The 15,812-nt window shown below is 47.2% G+C and overlaps 1 protein-coding gene across 1 annotated transcript in view; it reads left to right on the top strand.

The window, feature by feature from the left end:
* Positions 1-15,812, top strand: part of LOC101736006 (E3 ubiquitin-protein ligase MARCHF5) — a 29,074-nt gene that overhangs the window by 2,522 nt on the left and 10,740 nt on the right. The window contains exon 2 of the mRNA XM_004927194.5: positions 5,577-5,822. Coding sequence (XP_004927251.1) covers positions 5,577-5,822 — 246 coding nt within the window. The remainder of the gene's footprint in view (positions 1-5,576; positions 5,823-15,812) is intronic.

Genomic DNA, 15,812 nt, shown 5'->3' with positions numbered 1-15,812 from the left:
CAAATATGTACTTCACAGATTTTGTGCTCATGGATGTATGGTAATGTTGATATTAATACTTTTGTCTTGACGTTAAAATCTCTCTTAAGATTTTTAATTTTTTTTTAATGCTTAGATGGGTGGACGAGCTCACGGCCCACCTGGTGTTAAGTGGTTACCAGAGCCCATAGACATCTACAACGTAAATGCCGCCACACACCTTGAGACTTGAGATGTAAGATCTCACTTTTAACAGTATATTATAAATCATGTATGTATTTCTTTTTAAATTGTAATTAGAATGTAGTTTTTTTTTTATAAAGATCCAAATTAAAAATGTTTAATCGTTTTAGCTGTATTTTTTAATTTTCTTCCTCTGTTCATGTAACACTTTCTATGTCGATTAAGTACTTACGTTCAACTGTTCTTCAACTGTTTTTAATAATCAAATATAAAATTATTTTGAAAAAGTTCCAGTTTTGATAAAATGCACATTTTTAACGAAATCTAACTAATTTGATTTTTAATTTGGATACTTAAGATATTGAGAAAATCATTGTTTTCATCATATTATATTGTCACATTTCTTAAGGTTCCATAACTAAATTTCTTGTCAGTCATAGGTTAACTACAAATCTGTGGTCTTAAAATGACATAAAAAAAAACTTCAGTGTTGGTAGTGGAATGATAATATGGGATGAGATAGATTTGGGGGTTGATTGCTTCCCGCTTCCGTAGGTTTAACCCGCGATTCCCTACAAGTAACCCCTGGGTGGTGCAAAACGGGAGCCGAATACATAATCGGTGGTAGGACTTGTCCGACTGGCTGGCGACCACCCTCCAACTAGAGTCCGCCGCCAAATAGCCTAGCTGTGTTCCGGCGTGTGGGTTGGAGAGCCAGTGTTATTCCTACCCTTTCCTCTTCCTTGTTGGGGGTGAATCTTGGCGATACCTGGAACATGCGGAGCAGACGTGCGTGTGAGCTCGCGGGACGTGATTGTTTGACGGGGGTATAGGGAGACCCAGTGAAACGGTGTTCGCCGCCGCCCGCCGGTCAGTTGGGGACCTGAACCCGGGTGTCACTACTAAACTCCGCCCCGGGAAGCTGTCCCGCCAACCGGTGTAAAATCCTGTCGTGCGGTCGTCGTGCCGGAGTCGGAGACCGGAGTGGATCCCGGCGATCGCACGCAGGGTGGACTGGGGGCCCTTCCATGCCCTGCGTCAGTCGCTCACGCAACCCGTGGTCGAGCACGTACTGTGCTCCGCGCTTTATTCAGGTATTGTCACGATTTCGCCTCGAACATCCTACCCCGCCCAATCCCACTCTCCAAATAAAAAAAATAAAAAAAAATGAAAGTTCGAAAAAGGAAAAGGGTTTTGTCGGCGACTCCCCATTCCACATTTAATGTGGATTTCAGCAATGTAAGGGGTCTACATAGCAACTTCGACGCCGTACACCACCATCTTGAGACGGCGCAGCCTGCCCTTCTTTTTCTGACGGAGACGCAGATATCTGCTCCGGATGATACTTCGTACCTTGAATACCCCGGCTACGTATTGGAGCACAACTTCCTGCGTAAAGCCGGGGTGTGTGTATTCGTCCGGGCTGATGTCTGTTGTCGCCGTCTACGAAGCCTCGAACAACGGGACCTGTCCCTTTTGTGGCTGCGCGTAGATCACGGGGGCTGTACCCGAGTCTACGCGTGCCTGTACAGGTCCCACAGCAGTGATGCAGGTTCAGCTCTGATAGAGCATGTGCAAGAGGGGACTAACCGCGTGCTTGAGCAGTACCCATCTGCGGAGGTGGTGGTTCTTGGAGACTTTAACGCTCATCACCAAGAGTGGTTGGGGTCCAGAACCACTGACCTCCCGGGTCGGACTGTCTACGATTTCGCCTTGGCCTACGGCCTCTCCCAGCTGGTGACACAGCCCACCCGTGTCCCAGATATTGAGGGGCACGAGCCTTCTCTGTTGGACCTTCTGCTGACCACCGATCCAGCCGGATACAGTGTGGTGGTCGACGCTCCACTTGGATCGTCTGATCACTGCCTTATCCGTGCTGCCACACCACTCTCTCGTCCTAGTCGTCGAACGACGACCAGGTATCGAAGAGTTTGGCAGTATTTGTCAGCAGATTGGGATGGATTGCGTGAGTTTTACGCATCCTACCCATGGGGGCGGTTCTGCTTTTCCTCTGCTGATCCTGACGTCTGTGCGGACCGTCTTAAAGACGTGGTGCTCCAGGGGATGGAATTGTTTATTCCCTCCTCTGAAGTGCCCGTTGGGGGTCGCAGCAGACCCTGGTATAACAATGCCAGCAGGGATGCTGCACACCTCAAGCGGTCTGCATACGTTGCATGGGATGATGCTAGGAGACGTCGGGATCCTAACATCTCAGAGGAAAGGCGGAAATATAACGCCGCTTCCAGGTCCTACAAGAAGGTTATTGCCAGGGCGAAATCGGAGCACGTTGCTAGAATTGGCGAGCGACTGAAGAGCTATCCCTCTGGGAGCCGTGCTTTTTGGTCGCTCGCCAAAGCTGCAGAAGGTAACTTTTGCAGGTCTAGTCTCCCACCACTACGCAAGTCCGATGACAGTCTGGCCCATAGTGCGAAAGAGAAGGCTGACCTTGTGGTCAAACTCTTCGCCTCGAACTCGACTGTGGACGACGGGGGTGCCACACCACCGAACATCCTCCGGTGTGATAGTTCCCTGCCGGAGATCTGCTTTACACAGTGTGCAGTCAGGCGGGAACTCCGACTCCTGGACGTCCATAAGTCGAGCGGGCCAGACGGCATCCCTGCAGTGGTTCTGAAAACGTGCGCCCCTGAGCTGACGCCTGCGCTAACGCGTTTGTATCGCCTCTCTTATTGCGCTAACAGGGTTCCGTCTTCATGGAAGACTGCCCACGTCCACCCTATCCCCAAGAAGGGTGACCGGTCGGACCCATCGAGCTACAGGCCTATCGCGATAACTTCCTTGCTTTCCAAGGTGATGGAGCGAATAATTAATATACAACTCCTGAAGTATCTGGAGGATCGCCAGCTGATCAGTGACCGACAGTACGGTTTCCGTCACGGTCGCTCAGCTGGCGATCTTCTTGTATACCTTACTCACAGGTGGGCTGAAGCCTTGGAGAGCAAGGGCGAGGCTCTTGCTGTGAGCCTTGATATTGCGAAGGCCTTCGACAGGGTCTGGCATAGGGCACTTCTGTCGAAGCTACCATCTTACGGAATCCCCGAGGGTCTCTGCAAGTGGATCGCTAACTTTTTGGATGGGCGAAGCATCACGGTCGTTGTAGACGGTGACTGTTCTGATACCATGACCATTAACGCTGGCGTTCCACAAGGTTCGGTGCTCTCCCCCACGCTTTTCATCCTGTATATCAATGACATGCTGTCTATTGATGGCATGCATTGCTATGCGGATGACAGCACGGGGGATGCGCGATATATCGGCCATCAGAGTCTCTCTCGGAGCGTGGTGCAAGAGAGACGATCAAAACTTGTGTCTGAAGTGGAGAACTCTCTGGGGCGAGTCTCCAAATGGGGTGAATTGAACTTGGTTCAATTCAACCCGTTAAAGACACAAGTTTGCGCGTTCACTGCGAAGAAGGACCCCTTTGTCATGGCGCCGCAATTCCAAGGAGTATCCCTGCAACCTTCCGAGAGTATTGGGATACTTGGGGTCGACATTTCGAGCGATGTCCAGTTTCGGAGTCATTTGGAAGGCAAAGCCAAGTTGGCGTCCAAAATGCTGGGAGTCCTCAACAGAGCGAAGCGGTACTTCACGCCTGGACAAAGGCTTTTGCTTTATAAAGCACAAGTCCGGCCTCGCGTGGAGTACTGCTCCCATCTCTGGGCCGGGGCTCCCAAATACCAGCTTCTTCCATTTGACTCCATACAGAGGAGGGCCGTTCGGATTGTCGATAATCCCGGTCTCACGGATCGTTTGGAACCTCTGGGTCTGCGGAGGGACTTCGGTTCCCTCTATATTTTGTACCGTATGTTCCATGGGGAGTGCTCTGAGGAATTGTTCGAGATGATACCGGCATCTCGTTTTTACCATCGCACCGCCCGCCACCGGAGTAGAGTTCATCCATACTACCTGGAGCCACTGCGGTCATCCACAGTGCGTTTCCAGAGGTCTTTTTTGCCACGTACCATCCGGCTATGGAATGAGCTCCCCTCCATGGTGTTTCCCGAGCGCTATGACATGTCCTTCTTCAAACGAGGCTTGTGGAGAGTATTAAGCGGTAGGCAGCGGCTTGGCTCTGCCCCTGGCATTGCTGAAGTCCATGGGCGACGGTAACCACTCACCATCAGGTGGGCCGTATGCTCGTCTGCCTACAAGGGCAATAAAAAAAAAAAAAAAAAAAAAAGATACACTACTCTGATCATCACAGGCGTAGTTTATGTTCACATGAAAAAAGACTCGTCTTTCGTAAAGGGGTCATCAAAACGGTAGTCAGGCGATATAACTAAATTAATAAAACCCTGTTTTTTGCCATTTGCCCACAGAATGCTAAAACAGCATCTATTTTATAAAATAACAATTAGATATAATCTTACAAGACTTGTTTTTTATTAACAGTGAATTGTTTTATTATTGTCTAAGTTGTGGCCTCAGAGGAAAGACTTCCAGTGCATATTGTATCGAGCGATGCCACTGTACCGGTGTTCGAATCCCGCAGGCGGTTGCCAATTTTTCAAATAAAATACGTACTTAATGAATTCACGAATGACTTCTATGTTGAATGATTCCCGTAAAAATTATAATTTGTGTCATTACTGGTGGTACGTTTCATAAGACCACACGAGTAAGTACCACCGCCGTGAAGCAGTAATGCGCTGTACTGTAAAACTGACAGCTAGAAGATTTTTATTTTTTTATTGCTTAGATAAGTGGACGAGCTCACAGCACACCTGGTGTTAAGTGGTAACTGGAGCCCATAAACATTCACAACGTAAATGCGCCACCCACCTTGAGATACAAGTTCTAACGTCTCAAGTATAGTTACAACGGCTGCCCCACCCTTCAAACCGAAACGCATTACTGCTTCACGGCAGAAATAGGCAGGGTGGTGGTACCGACCCGCGCGGACTCACAAGAGGTCCTAGCACCAGTAATTACGCAAATTATAGTTTTGCGGGTTTTATTTTTATTACACGATGTTGTTCCTTCACCGTGGAAGTCAATCGTGAACATTAGTCGAGTACGTATTTCATTAGAAAAATTGGTACCCGCCTGAGATTCGAATACCGTTGCATCGCTCAACACGAATGCATCGGACTTCTAAGAATTCGTGTCTCAAGTTGGACGGCGGCATTTGCGTTGCTGATGTCTATAGGATAGATTAGAATCAATAAAAAAAAATATGACAGCATTTTTCAGGTGATAGCACTAATCTGTATATAAGCATAATATGGTTAAAAATCATCTAATAATTGACCAGTTCTTTAGAACTTGTTAATACGAGATAGAAATTGGTTTTCTTTTGTTTGGCCTATGACGTAATTAAAATTTTACATTTTTTTCAATGATTGGAAGTTTTCATTTGTCCACAAAATCTGTTAACTTGTTATTTTTTTTTGTAGGTTCATCAGTCATGTCTCCAAAGATGGGTCGATGAGAAGCAGCGGGGCAACATCACACGCAAGGTTCTCTGCCCTCAGTGTAAAGCGGAATACATTGTCGTGTTTCCGTCCATGGGTGCCTTCGTAGCCATGCTCGATGCTATGGAAGAGATCACCCACAAGATATGTCCATTTATTGCTGGTGGAGTGCTACTTGGCTCCATATATTGGATTGCCATTACATACGGAGCGGTCACTGTCATGCAGGTATGTTCACGTAAGATTTTTTTATACGATATATCTATACTAATATATAAATCTACAGTGGTTTTTACGGATGTTCCGTTATAACTACTGAACCATGCATCCGATTGATTTGAAACTTGGTATCAATGTAGAAAATACATTTACTTAATGGATAGGCTAATATTTATATGAGTGTTGGACTCCCTAATAATAATGACAATAAAATTAAATGATAATGTTAATTTTAAATGCCCAGCGAAGCGGGCGAGTACTGCTATTCATATATACGTATTTGTATGTAAGTAAGGTACACGCCGCCAAACACCCTAGAACACAGTGCGTGACCAGACATATTTTTTGGTTATGTGCTTTCGAGCTTTTGACTGAACTCCGCTCCTACGGTATTTCCTGGGGTTGACAACATGTTTTCTTTCAAACAAGGTTTCTCAGCGGTAAGCGCTAGCTTAACTGTGCCCTTTTCATTGCTGCTTTTCATGAGCGAAGGTAACCACTCACCATCAGGTGAATCAAGTGCTCGTTTACTAATCGCTGTGATTAGAAGAAAATAATGAAATTTCTAAATCAGAACGCGAGAAACAAAAACGACAGACATACTAAAATGTAATTAATAGTGATAATTAACAGATAGATTGTGGTCTCCTCATAACGTCCGGACAAAAAAAAAATCGGTTTATACAATAGCTCGTGATATGTTTTATATATATAAAATATTTCGATCATCGCTTATCATTTTCGTGGTTGTCTCTTATCTTGTTCTTTGGTAATATCGAAATTATACCGAAATAATTGGCACATCGAAATTCAGTACTTACAAGGGCGGCACTGAAAATTTCAGTGACACAGTTGAAGTGACAAAACATTACTATTTAAAAATGTATTTATTGCTTTTCGAAGTATTCTCCGCGAAATTTGACACATTTTTCCATACGATGGAACCAATCATTGAAGCAACCATTCCATTCGGAAGTTGGGGTCTCCAAAATGGCCGTTTTGTAGGCGTCCACAGCTTCTTCAGGTGATGAAAATCTGTGTCCACGCAATTTATTCTTTATTTTAGGGAAAGTATAGAAATCTTTAGGGCCTAGGTCGGGGCTATACGGCGGATGGTCTAATAATTCTATGTTTTCTTGCTCTAAAAACTCTTTTGTTCTGTGCGCGGTGTGAGAACTCGCATTGTCGTGATGGAGGATGATGCGGCGGTTGCAGTTCTCTTTACGGAGTTCAGAAACGACCTGTGGCAAACAAATGCTAGCATACCATTCTGCATTAACCGTTCTTTGTCCCTCAAGAGGAATAGTCAGTCGTAACATGGCTGGTTTTGGAAACAAACGTGGCCACCATTTTTTTGCAACACTCCGTGAACGAACAATTTTTGTTGGCTTTAACTCATTTTCGAACACCCAAACTCGTGACTGGTTTTTTGTTTCGGGTTCGTACGCGTATATTCAGGATTCGTCACCTGATACAATGTTGTATACAGCATTTGAGGATCCTGCGTGGAATCTTTCGAGAGTTCTGACGCACCAAGTAACGCGAGCCGCTTTTTGCTCTTCACAGAGCGAATGCGGTATCCATCGGGAAAACAACTTTTTTACACCTAAGTAATTGTTCATGCAAGATTATTTGTATTTGACTCATGCCAATGTCTAAAGTTGCCTGAATTTCGCGGTATGTCACATGTCGATCTTCCTCAATCAGCTTACGCACAGCATCAACGTTTTCTTGGGTGACTGTAGTTTTTGGACGACCTTGACGGGGATCATCACTGAGCTTGACACGTCCACGTTGAAACTCAGCAAACCAGCGATAAATTGTGGTTTTGGATGGGGCTTCATCACCAAATGCAGAAATCATCCGGTCAACACACTGTTTTTGTGTTAAACCACTTCGAAAGTCATAATAAATCATCGCTCTTGAATTTTCTCGAGTCAATTCCATTTTCTCAACGACTAAACAAGTTTGACAAAACCTCGTGACAAGACCGAGAATCTTTTTTAAAATAAATAAATGGTATTCGATTTTTAAAACCAAGGAGTTTTCAATTAAAAAGATTTTAATATAACAGGAACAGTGGAAATATTCCATTCCCGATACTTTTAGTGCAGCCTAGTATGTCACGGTTAGTCGTTATAATAATCTTAAAATGTTATTAAATCCCAAACATGTTATCAATCGATTTTTTAAGTAAGTATACGTTTAGGAGTGTAGATGATTGTCAGTAGAGAGTAGAGTAGTCGAGTACACGCGGATCTGTGCCATTGTCCTATTTCAGCCGCCATCAATAAATCGAGAAGTAAAACAGCAATTGTTGCAAGAACATCGAATTATCGATTTTATGTTTCGAATAATTCTAGTGTTCTCTCAAATAATCGAAATTCGCTTTCCTTGGAAAGTTGGAAAGGCTCTACTGATAATAAGCCCGATTACAAGTAAATAAGCGAATTACAGTTTTTGTCTGCAAAAGCTACTCACTAAGTGATGTCCCTGCACTCTCAATCGAGCGTCCGTGAGAGCTTTGTAGCGGAAGCGTCTGTGGCAGATTTGCAACCAAACTCGCGGTATCGGTGGCAATAATTGCTTATAAACAAAAAAAGGTTCAATTCCAGTCGTGAAATGTTCATAGCGTTTTATTGGTGTTCATGTTTATGGAGCCAATTCTATCACATATAATATACCACGGATTATAAAAGGTCTACTTGATGTAATATTATTATCTATATGAAAATCTTGACAATACATTTTAGAATTTTTTTACCTTCGTTCAAGGATAACTTAGTTTAGGCCGTAAATTTTTTTTTATTGCCCTTGTAGGCAGACGAGCATACGGCCCACCTGATGGTGAGTGGTTACCGTCGCCCATGGACTTCAGCAATGCCAGGGGTAGAGCCAAGCCGCTGCCTACCGCTTAATATTCTCCACAAGCCTCGTTTGAAGGAGGACATGTCATAGCGCTCGGGAAACACCGTGGAGGGGAGCTCATTCCATAGCCGGATGGTACGTGGCAAAAAATACCTCTGGAAACACACTGTGGATAACCGCATTGGCTCCAGGTAGTATGGATGAACTCTACTCCGGTGGCGGGCGGTGCGATGGTAAAAACGAGATGCCGGTATCATCTCGAACAATTCTTCAAATAGTGAAACCACTAAAAAATATCTTTTAAATTTTTTTTTTGTATTCAAAGACGAATGGGACACGATAACGTAAGTTCACAAGTATGCGAACCCATTAAAATTCGAACTCATACGAATAGAGTTTAAATAAAAATTCAAGGTCTGTTATTTATTGTAGGCTACTATTGATATATTTAAATGATGTTTGATCTCTTTATGGAATGTAAGTGTTGCGTTTGTTACTGATATTGGCTACGTGATGTGATTTATAGAACGAATAATTGAGTCGACTATTATCAAAGGCGGCAATCTGACTTTTGGACAATGATTGGTAAATCAGAAAAACGAATTATTGACTTTGTATTCCATCGGCAGTCACAAAACTCTTCGGAACGACATCTTAGATAAATAACAGGTTAACTATTAACCTTTATTTAATGCAGGTTTTGAACCGTATTCTTTGAAGGAGACGATTATATTCAAATCAATCTGTATTGACATATCAATAAAAAAAATTTGTCCAAATGCACAGATTGCCACCTTTGATAATAGACGACTCAATTAACAAGGGTCAATTAGTATTCAGAATACATATATTGCCAGAAAATTTTGAACGTTTTTCAATTTTCTTCATCAAAGTGATACCTTTTGTTTATGTAGATGGAAAAAAATATACGGCTAATTAATTCATTGACTTGTTCGAAAGAACCATCAAACGATAAGTAGATTTGGTGAATAGAGTAACAACTAGTATTGTTCTCTTCATTGTTCATGACGGCTTATGGTCCACAATCGTAAGAGATAACACGAATAGTTATGGAAATCCATTATTTCATCATTGGGTGGTTTAAGGGTAAATAATACTTAGCATTCTATTTATACTATTAGCAGAGATTCCTATAATGTTAGGCGATTTTCAATTTCTTCTAGCCTAGCTTCTTTTTTCTAGCCACCGATAGACCATGTTGCAAGCTCGCAAGAATTGAAACTAACGCACAGGTCGGCTTGCCTAAAGGTAGGATGGTCATTATACTAATGCTCCGGTCACCGTCCTCGCCGAACCCGTCGCTTGTGACGAAGGGCTCGACGAGTAAATTAACCCATAGACATAACTCACTGAGTTTCTAGCCAGATCTTCTCAGTGGGTCGCGTTTCCGATCCGGTGGTAGATTCTACGAAGCACTGCTCTTGCTAGGGCCAGTGTTAGCAACATTCCCGGTTTGAGCCCCGTGAGCTCACCTACACTTCATGGAGAAGCTGAAATATCCTCTAAAGGCTATCAGCATAGGTAGGAAAAAAATGAATGTAGCAGTGTTTGTTCAAGTTATAACACCAACGCTGAGCTTCGTTTGCCATTTAAAAACAAGTCGGTTTACCGCAAACTTAAATTATTTAAAGGAAGCGAAAACTCCCTCCCATATGACACAAGATAACCCTTGACATATTATTATTACTTTTGCGGTTTAATTTCGCGTTTAATTTTTATTGTCATTAGATTATATCTAAAACTGTACAATTTTCTTGGTTACAGACGACTAAGGTTTTTGTTATTCGTCGTCATTTGAATATTGTGTTAATTACCGTCTAATTAAAAGAAACTGCGACATTGAATATTAACAATAGTTGTAATTATGTCTACTACTCGGGAAAACCAAAGAAGATACTTTGAGAAGCTTTTAGTAACTCAAGATCTGACTCAGCCAATTTACCTACAGAAATAATTCACTGAATAACGTTAAATCCTTTTACAACAATGTCCATGGCTCAGGTTGACCGACTTTACGGTGATTTCAATGTTGACTATTTAATTAACATACCGACACCTATAGCGGTAAAGATTGTTGTTTGAACGTGGTAAATATTTCGGATATAGACCAGTCCGTTATAGCTGTTTAGCACTTTTTTTGGGGCAATATATTCTCGTGACTCGTTTTAGCTTTATTGCACGAAACACTTTTACTGGTGGTAGGACCTCTTGTGAGTCCGCACGGGTAGGTACCACCACCCAGCTGCCTATTTCTGCCGTGAAGCAGTACTGCGTTTTGGGTTTGAAGGGTGGGGCAGCCGTTGTAACTATACTGAGACCTTAGAACTCTTATCTCAAGATGGGTGGCGGCATTTACGTTGTAGATGTCTATGGGCTCGAGTAACCACTTAACACCAGGTGGAAAAAAATAATAAAAAACTCATGAAGGCATTTGTTATTAAATTAGATGTTTTATGTCTCTACCTATTTGTCGGTAGGTCTCGGGATCAATTTAGAGAATGGATAACGCTAACCTAGCTAAAGCAGTGCTTCTACCACCGGATCTGAATCGTAACCCACTGAGAAGATCCGGCGAGAAACTCAGTGGGTTGTATCTATTAGATCTAAGTTTCAATTGAGTTAGAATAATTTAGGTATGTATATGCCGTCCTTGTTCAAACAATTGACTTTTTGGATATATTATAACAATAGCTAAGGCAGTGTTCTTTGCTGTTACATTTGGCTATACATACCGAAATTCAGGTAAATCCGAGAATATGTTATCCATTTTTTATTTTATTGTTTATTGTATTCAGAAATAACAGTTTAATTAAACATGAGTTTTCTTAAAGAATAGCAAAGGAGGTTGGGTTATAGAATATGTAAAAATGTATGTATGTATCAAATTTTATCGAATAGTAGGTGAGGATTTTGATAAGGCGAGGATTTTCACGTACTTTATATTGGTTTGATTTATGAAGAAGAATAAATTATATAGTATAGGTATCTTTTATCAAAATTTGCATTCATTTTTGTTATCTGGCCCAATAAAAATAGAATATTAATCAAACAATTAGTACAGGTAGGTTACGTATCGTTCGAATTTACGGTTTCGATAAGAAAAGTTTGACGTAATGGGATATCTACGGATTTGCTTTAAAAAAAAAATCAGGATTTGCATACCGAATTTTTGTAAATTTGTTTTATTAAGTTGTTTATTGTTCTAATTTTTTTTTGTATTATCATTTGACATGATTGTTAATTGAATTTATAGATTAACTAGCTTTTTCCCGCGACTCCGTCCGCGTGGATTAGTTACTTTGGCATAACCCTAAATTTTACCGCCACTTCATTTACGTAGAAAGTGAAAATATTTTTGAATTATAGAGCTATTTAAACCCCTATTTTGAAACATTCTTTATTGGTGCTCCACTTGTATTGGCCTTACCGTGACGTTATATAGCCTATAGCCTTCCTCAATAAATGGGCTATCTAACTGAAAGAATTTTTCAAATCAGTCCAGTTCCTGAGATTCCCCACCGAACGTGGTCTCGCCTTGTCGCGGCGGTGGGGCTTAAGCGTGCACCCCGATACCGTGGAGCAGCGTTGTCTGCACAGGGGTGCCGTGAACAAAGAAGACTGCACACCGTGTTCCCGTTTCCCACCTTTGCTGGACAAAGTGTGTGTGAAGCGGGAGAGGGCTCCCTTCTGGAGCCCTCTTGGATGCTAGGCCATGTCCCCGGCAGCTCTTTGGCTGCTAAAGGGGAAGGCCCTCCAGAGGAGGGTACCGGTACGCCGGCGTGGCCACACCGTGGTCGGACGTGTGGGTCTGTCAGTAATGGTAGACCCCACGTGGATGAGAAGTGAACCGGAGGGCACTCCCTTCCGGTCGCTGGTTGCCATGTCCCCGGCTGCCTCTTGGCGGCTACAGGGGAAGGCCCCCCAAAGGGGGGTACCGGTTTACCGGCGTGGCTTCGAAGAAGCACACCGCAATCCCTACCGAGTAGGGGACGGGGGCTGCTGCCTAGCAGGGGCCGTGAGGATGCGAACCTCTATAAAAAATGCCCCAATCCCAAGTTTTTGACACCTGACGATGGGATGAATGGCTGGAGGGAGTCTAGTCCCAAGGGTTGTCCCATACCGTAATCCCCACTTGGTGGGGGGCGGGGGCCGCTGCCTAGTAGGGGCCGCGAGGATGCAAACCTCTATAAAAAATGCCCTAATCCTAAGCCTGTGACGTGCCCGGTGATGGGATGAGTGGCTGGAGGGTGTCCAGTCGTGAGGGCCGTCCCAGGGGACCGACCCCTGGTTAAATAATAAAGGAATAAATAAATGATGGCAGACTTAACGGAAAAATTACCCCAGGAGGGTACCACTCTAGGTGGAGAATCCCTCCGTGCTTCCACCTCGGTGGGAGCATGCTGCCCCACGTATTCTGGGGGGGGCAAAGCATGCCACGATGAAGGGGGCTGTGCGACGGGCAGCGGAAAACCCGTCGAACTGAGGTGTGCCAGCGCTGGCTCGACGCGCTCTGCGCTCGTCAGCGACTGCGAGGCGGCTGGCCCGAAAGGGAAAGTCAGGCGGAAGAGGAAATCGAGGGGAGTTTCTTCCCGCGAAGGGAAGGGGGGGCTAACGTCGTCCTCTGACACGGATGCCCCACCGGAGAAAGTGGTGGTAGTCTCCGATTCGGCCTCTGCCGCGGAGGAGATGCCGCCCCCTAAAGGGAGACCCGCTCGGGGGAAGGGCGCACCGTCACCGGCGCCGTCATCGGCGTCGATGTCTGTCGCCTCGCTGGACGGGCGGACGACGGAAGAGGAGGAGGGCGGTCTTCGGGACCCTGCCTTGGTCATAGGCAGGGCCATGAAGACCGTCAAGTCGTATGCGGCGACCAGTGCCAAAACCAAAGCTGCTGGCCGCAGGCTACGGGAAGTCGTCTCGCGAGTCTCGAAGGTTCTGCCTTCGGTTGCTTCCGCCAATGACCAGGTGGTGCAGCTGATGGCGGAGAATTTGAGGCTCCGAGCACAGCTACAGGCGCAGCAGCGGCCCGATGGCAAGGTTGCTGCTACCAAGCGGGTAGCCGCGACGAGGTCGTCGCCCGCGTTGCCACGTGCCGCTGGGTCGCGGACTCCTCCGGCATCTGTGCCGGCGGTGTCGCCGCTGGTCTCCGGGGTCCCTCGGGGTCCCTGTCCCTCAGCGGCGGCTGGCGACCCGTGGCCCGTGCTGCCACCATCGCGCGCGGTACAGCGGCATTCGCGTCTCCCGTCGCCGCGGTCTAGGGAGGCGACGGCCGTCGAGCGGCAGCAGGGATCCGCGGGGCCACGGATCGTGGGCCTGCCGGAACCGAATTGCTACAGCCTGGACGAGATTATCGATCGCACCGTCCAGGCTGTAATGGAAAGGCTGGGTGGCGGGCTGGCGGCTCTCGAAGCGAAACGTATTGTCGCTAGTGACGCTGAACGGCCTGCGTCTACACATGCCGCGGTGTCGGGTGCTGCAGTGACCCGCTCCACCCCCGTACAGGCTCCAGCCACTAGGGCGGGCCCGGGACGAGACAGAGCCAAGCGGGGGGGCGGCGCTAACGCGAAGTGCACATCGCAAGCGCCTCAACCCCGTCCGCTGCCCCCGCCCCCGTCTAACATGGACGAGGGGTGGAATGTGGTGGCCCGGCGGGGTGCCAAGAGGGCCGTACCGACAGCTCCCCAAGTGGGTGGAGCACCGGCCACTGCGGCGTCTCAGGCTGCTCCCCAACAGGGTCGAGCGCCTGTGGCCGCCAACAAGAAAAAGAAGACGAAGAAGAAGTCGTCGCGCGCGCCGCGGTCGGCGGCAGTGGTCTTAACGCTGCTGCCGGCCGCCGAGGCCAAGGGCGTGTCATACGGAGATGTAGTCTCCCGGGCGCGCGCGGCTATTGATCTGGACGAGATCGGGGCGGGGGAGGGCCTCCGCTGTAGGCTGACGGCGAATGGGGCCAAGCTGCTGGAGTGTCCCGGTGCCGATAGTTCCGGCATCGCGGAGCGTCTGGCGGCGAAGCTCCGTACGGTTCTGCCTGAGGAGGAGGTTCGAGTGCACAGGCCGGTCAAAATGGCTGAATTGAGAGTGACCGGCCTGGACGACTGCACCACTAAGGATGAGGTGGCGGCGGCTATTGCCGCCCGGGGCAACTGCGCCCTGGAGAATATAACCGTAGGCGAGCTGCGCCTCGGTTATACCGGGGCTGGCTCTGTTTGGGTGCGTTGCCCGGTAGAGGCGGCCACCTCCTTGGCTGCTCCTCCGCCCGGGAGACCGTCGGGGGAACCGGGCAGGTTGCGCGTGGGCTGGATAGCGGCCCGCGTGCGCCTTCTCGAACCACGCGCCTGGCGGTGCCTCAGATGCTTCAGCACTGGGCACTGCCTTGCTAAATGCGCGAGTGCCGTTGACCGCAGCGGATTGTGCTTTCGCTGTGGTCAGCCGGGACACAAGGCGGCCGTGTGCTCGGCTGCGCCGCACTGCTTATTATGTGCGGCGGCCGGGCGCAAGGCTGACCACCGGGCCGGGGGCAAGGCCTGCCCTCCGGCCAGCAAGAATGCTGAACGAAATCGGCGCCGCCAAGCTAAGCGGCGTCAAAAGAAGCGGTTGGCCGGGGGAGCACCGGCCGGCACTTTGTCCCCCGCTGAGGCGTTCGCGCCCGATAGCGGGGGCAATGGAGTAGGGGAGGGAGCGATGGATGTGGTTCAGTCTTAATGGATCACACCTATCGCTTCCTGCAGGGAAACTTGAACCACTCCGCTGGGGCTCAGGACATGTTGCTCCAGACCATGGCGGAGTGGTCAATTGACGTGGCTGTGGTCGCCGAGCCATACTTCGTTCCCCCAGCGGATGACTGTTGGTTTGGGGACGTTGATGGCTTGGCGGCCATACATATCAGAAGAACCGCGATGGTCCCCCCCCTGGCGATGGTGACCAGGGGCCCCGGGATCGTCGCGGTACAGTTAGAAAATATCGTCGTGATCGGGGTGTACTTTTCTCCGAATCGGCCTACCGTCGAGTTCGAGCGGTTCCTGGACGGGCTAGAGGTGATCGCTCGTCACCTCGCTCCCCGTTCAGTGATACTGGCGGGGGACTTCAATGCGAAGTCTGTCGCTTGGGGTTCCCCAT

Source organism: Bombyx mori, chromosome 26 (assembly GCF_030269925.1).
Source record: "Bombyx mori chromosome 26, ASM3026992v2".
Classification (NCBI taxonomy): Eukaryota; Metazoa; Arthropoda; class Insecta; order Lepidoptera; family Bombycidae; genus Bombyx; species Bombyx mori.
Note: the sequence above shows the minus strand (reverse complement) of the source record. Positions and strands in the feature narration are given on the sequence as shown.